Here is a 4,883-nt window from a genome sequence, read left to right as displayed (position 1 = left end):
TACAGAAATTAAAATTTTTATTTATATTACACATACATATCAGTTGAAACTAGGGTTGGTAACAAAAGTATTTCTATTTACCTGGCAGTATCAGGCAGTATTTCAGAAAGAGAGGATATTAATATTGTTTTTAAATTTTATTGTAAGTGAATTTTCCTTAGGTATACGATTGTTTATAGCCATCTTATTACATGTTCAATCATGAATTAATTTTACGTTGTAATATCGGTAATTATCTATACACTAATATTGTTTAGTTTAGAGTCTTAAATTATTCGATAACTTCAAATACTGAAGATAAAACAAGAGATTTTAGTGTACAAAGCAGAACAGCATAAACGTAGAGTATTATATGTCTATTCTATGTCTATTTTCTTTTTCATTCTGTGTCATTTTTATCACAAAGCAGTGCTAAACAATACGATTTTATTGCACAATAAAATATGTAGGAAATTTGTAATATAGATCAATGTAATCCAACTTTTCAAACGATTTTCTATTAAAATTGGTCTGTGATCAAAATAAAAATGTAATAATAATATAATAATTATATATCACAGATAAAATAAGTACTTTTTCTTAATTTACTTTATAATATAACTTATAATTTTGTATTATTTTTTAAATTATTTCTTTATTTAATTAGTTATTTAAATGTTTAATTAAGTCTGTAAATAAAAACAAGAAAATTGGATCACACTGATATACAGTTTGTCCCAAAGTGGTTGAATAGGATACATAGCACTATTCCTTACAAAATTTTGTGTTAAAAATATATTTTTATTTGTTTATTGAAAATAGTAAGCAATAAATTCTGTTAGTAATTTTTTTTCAGTTGTGAGCTTTGAAAAGTAAAAGTTTCTCACGATTAAAGATTGCAAATAAACATTAAAATTATTATTCTACTTTAAATTAAAGTAAAATTTCATAGAATTCTGTTTTTTTTAGATGGAGTTTAAATATCGAATAATATCGAAATTCAAAAAGTTATCAGAAATTATCTGTTCGCTTTTTTCGTTAAAGAAAAATTAATAAAGTTTCGCGAGAAATGACGTTATGTGTAAATTTTTCGTGAGTTCTAAAACGCTGAACACTATTATCGGTATCGTAATAAGAAATATATAGCGAACATTTGTCCTCTGCGTAAGCTAACATATTTTCACGATACATCCTTAATAATCTCCAATATCTCTAAAAAATATTGTTACATGCGGTATATGCGACGATTCGTTGTGCTCTGTAGTCTTTTCGATTTTAACGGAAATTGAACAACAACCCTAGAACCCCACGCTAAAGCTAGTAGCCTCGATTGAAGCTTCCACCCGGTCTTGGTTAGTCGAAGCGAGGATTCTCGTCGTAAGAGATCTGTGGTCTAAAACCGTGTTGCCAATCCGCGGTGTATCGCACAATTTGCGTTCTACCGTCCGGAAGTTGTACCTTATATTCACCGCGGGTGATTTCGCCGTCGCTAATTGCATTGTGAGAATAATCGTTGCCGAAAACGTCCTCCTTCACGGCGTAGTTGAAGTCGAAGGGCATACCAGGTTCGTGATGATGATGATCATGCTGCAATACATCATCAGTTAAATACGGTGCTATATCTAAATATGTAACATATATGCATAATGTATACATAATATATGTATAATTTTACGTATACAAATCTTATATCATCTCATTCAGATAAGATTAAACAGTACAAAACGATTATTAATTTGAATAAAAAGTCATCATGCTTATACTTTTTATTGTAACTGAGAGATTATATCAATATATATCTTATCATATATCTTACATTTTTCTACAAGAAGATACAAATAGGGTAAATTGAGGAGAGACGCCACGTGGGGAGAGATGCCACATTTCTTATATCTTCCGGTATGTAACAGCGACATCTGTACTTTTGACGTTTTTCGATAAAGGCCCCGGCGCTTAGAAAAATATATCAATGCCGGTCGGCTGTGACAGCGCGTGTCGTGTTTCTAAAGTATTAAAGTCAATTTCGCCGAAAAAGTTACGCGAAAGTTTCATGCAAGTGACATACGGATGCCGATTACAAGCATAGCGGAGATATAACAAAGTAAGTGACTATTTTAACGTGTTATGTGGTTTCTTCTCAACATGTTTACACAGTATTTTTGCCAGATTATGTTCGTGGTGTGTTATTTGTGAAGTGTGGCATCTCGTCCACAAGATAAGGAGAGATGCCACATCAAGAGGCATTTGTTTTGATTGTTCTTATGACATGTTTTTTGCATTTTAGGATGCTTCTCCAGCTTGCGGAATTTTTCCCCTGAACCCAAATATTATCCCTGATTATTTTTTTGCCGTGTCTAATTTGATTGAAACTGCTCCCTTATCAGTTCTTCCTACTAAAACTCAAACTCCATCAGCATCTGGATCTCAGCTTTCAGTCATGCCAGAGAATAAAAAAAGTCCAACAAAAGCTCCTTGAGACAGTGCATCCAGTTCCAAAACTGCCAATCTCAACTGTAAAACGTAAACAAGTAGCATGTGTCTTGACATCTAAAAATTTAAAGCATAAAAAAACTTTAAATTCCTGCTCTGGTAAAAAAAGTAGCAAAAAGGCACAAAATAGCTACTGATTCTGCATCGTCTCGCCAGGATCCATCCTTAACGCCCATTGAAGATGAAAGCAAACAAGTGCATAGAATGTTTGGAAAATTATTTTACTACTAAAAATAAAGCAGACTGGATTAAGTATCCCTCATGCCTAAAATGGCTTTACGAGACATGCACTATGTATTCTCCACACTGCAATAATTGTGGAAAAGAAAATATACGCAAAAAACGTGTCAGCAAAACAAAATAATTATGTAGTATTTTTCCTTTATAGTGTGGCATCTCTCCCACAGGTTGTGGGAGAGACGCCACTTTAGCCACTTGTCATTTATTATTTTTTATATCGTATTGTTATGTATGGAAATTTTATTTTTGTACTTTTTTGTATAACAGAGGGTACGTACTTTATAATAAAAAATTAATTGTTTTATTTTATTCAAATACCTAATTTTTATTGCTACTTTAACGAATGGGGTGGCGTCTCTCCTCAATTTACCCTATTTAGTACTTGGAATTCTTATGCTGTTGAAATGTTGAAACAATTTAAACAGTTTGAATAGTATGAATTTTAAGACTAAATTTGAAGACACATTTAACAGTTCGATCTGTTATTTTGACTTCAAGTCTAAAACAAAACAAGCAAAAGCTATTTATTTCCTTTTTTTTAAATGAATACTGTTTTTATTTAAATTTTCTTTTAGTTCGCTATACCTCCCATCTATCGATTCTTAAAATGACCAATTCTACTATAAATGGAAGAAAAAATAATTTTATCTTCTACGATTTCTGAATTACAGATTTCTTATTGAGCAAAGAACGTTACATATCCACCTATTCTGTAAATAATTAAATACAATTTTTTTTATTTGGCACAACAGCGTATACTTACACCAGGGCCGATAACATTTCCATCACCACCGGAAACTGGTTGGCCGGTATACTCCGGGAAAGTAGGTGTGGGTCTCGGTCCTGGTCCGGGGTAGGTGGGCGTCGGTCTGGGTCCGGGGAAAGACGGCGTCGGCCTGGGTCCGGGGAACGACGGCGTCGGCCTGGGTCCGGGGTACGACGGCGTCGGCCTGGGTCCGGGGAACGACGGCGTGGGTCTCGGTCTTGGTTCACCGTAGCTGGGCGTCGGCCGCGCCGGACCTCCGCCACCTGCGCCGAACTCTTTGATCTCTTTGATACCACCACCGCCAGTCCCGCCGCCGTGGCTACCTCCTCCGCCGAATTTGTCGAATTGTTTTTTCTTTCTTTCTTTATGCCCCGTATGGATTTCTGGTTCCGTCGGAGCCTGAGTACCACCCTTTCTATCAAGATGGAGTGGGGGACTCTCCGGGGAAAGAGTCGCCCTCTTGCTAAATGATAATCCGCCGAATCCACCACCACCGCCACCGCCACCACTTTCGAAAGCGCCGATCCCTCCGCCGCCTCCACCGCCGCCGCCGGGAGTACCGTAGCTACTGCTAGACTGGCTGTAAGAGTATCCGGCTTCCGGCCGCGCCATCGCCGTCGCGGCGAGCGCCAGAATCTATGATTGCGAATCGATTCAATTTTACTTTCCCGATGTTTAGATGTCAAAATAGATAATAGAGATTCTCGCCTCGATGTTCGAGCATTGTCTCGTGGTTTTTCTTTAAGGATATTTTAATATCTTTATGTTTGGTTCTAATTTTAATATACAATGTATACCTCATCGTTATTCCGCTTTCTCTTTCTATTCTTATTGTAATTTATTATATATATTATACAAAAATTATGCTACTGTTAAATTAAATACAGCCCATGAATAAGTCAAGATGAATTCATTAAAATCTCAATATTTCTCACATGACAGAGATATACACGTGCGAAAATATATATTATTTACCCTGGTGTACATTAATATAAACAGTTCCCACGCGTTCTTAATTAATAAATATGTAATAGATATATAGATCTCTCTCGAAGACAATGTAAATGCTTTCAAATTTTTCAAGTGAAATAATCCTCGGTATTCTTCTGCTCGTTCTTAAATTTCGGCAAACGAAGCAGTAAACGTATATATCTAGAGAATAAGCGGTAAAACGTTTCCGGAAGTGCACGGCGGTGGATTTACGAGCACGTGGAACGGTCACTATCATGGAGTACATTGACACCACATACAATACTCCCTGTGCACCTTCCCTTCTCTTTTACTTTCTCCCGCGTTTTCCGCGCCTCCCGCCCTCGGATGAAACCCCTCGTTCTCGGTCGTGAACGAACGACGAATTCTCTCCTTCTCTCTCTCTCTCTCTCTCTCTCTCTCTCTCTCTCTCTCTCTC

General features: G+C 36.2%; 1 protein-coding gene across 1 annotated transcript; it reads right to left on the bottom strand.

The window, feature by feature from the left end:
* Window positions 1-955: 955 nt before the first annotated feature.
* Window positions 956-4,087, bottom strand: LOC112458848 (pro-resilin-like). The gene is made up of 2 exons (XM_025022667.1): window positions 3,473-4,087; window positions 956-1,566 (listed from the first exon to the last, which is right to left on the bottom strand). Exons 1-2 carry the CDS (start codon window positions 4,085-4,087, stop codon window positions 1,333-1,335), a joined length of 849 nt encoding a protein of 282 aa, XP_024878435.1. The 3' UTR covers window positions 956-1,332.
* Between the last annotated feature and the right edge of the window lie 796 nt (window positions 4,088-4,883).

This window comes from Temnothorax curvispinosus, unplaced genomic scaffold, assembly GCF_003070985.1.
Source record: "Temnothorax curvispinosus isolate PA1 unplaced genomic scaffold, ASM307098v1 QBEX01009279.1, whole genome shotgun sequence".
NCBI lineage: Eukaryota > Metazoa > Arthropoda > Insecta > Hymenoptera > Formicidae > Temnothorax > Temnothorax curvispinosus.
Note: the sequence above shows the minus strand (reverse complement) of the source record. Positions and strands in the feature narration are given on the sequence as shown.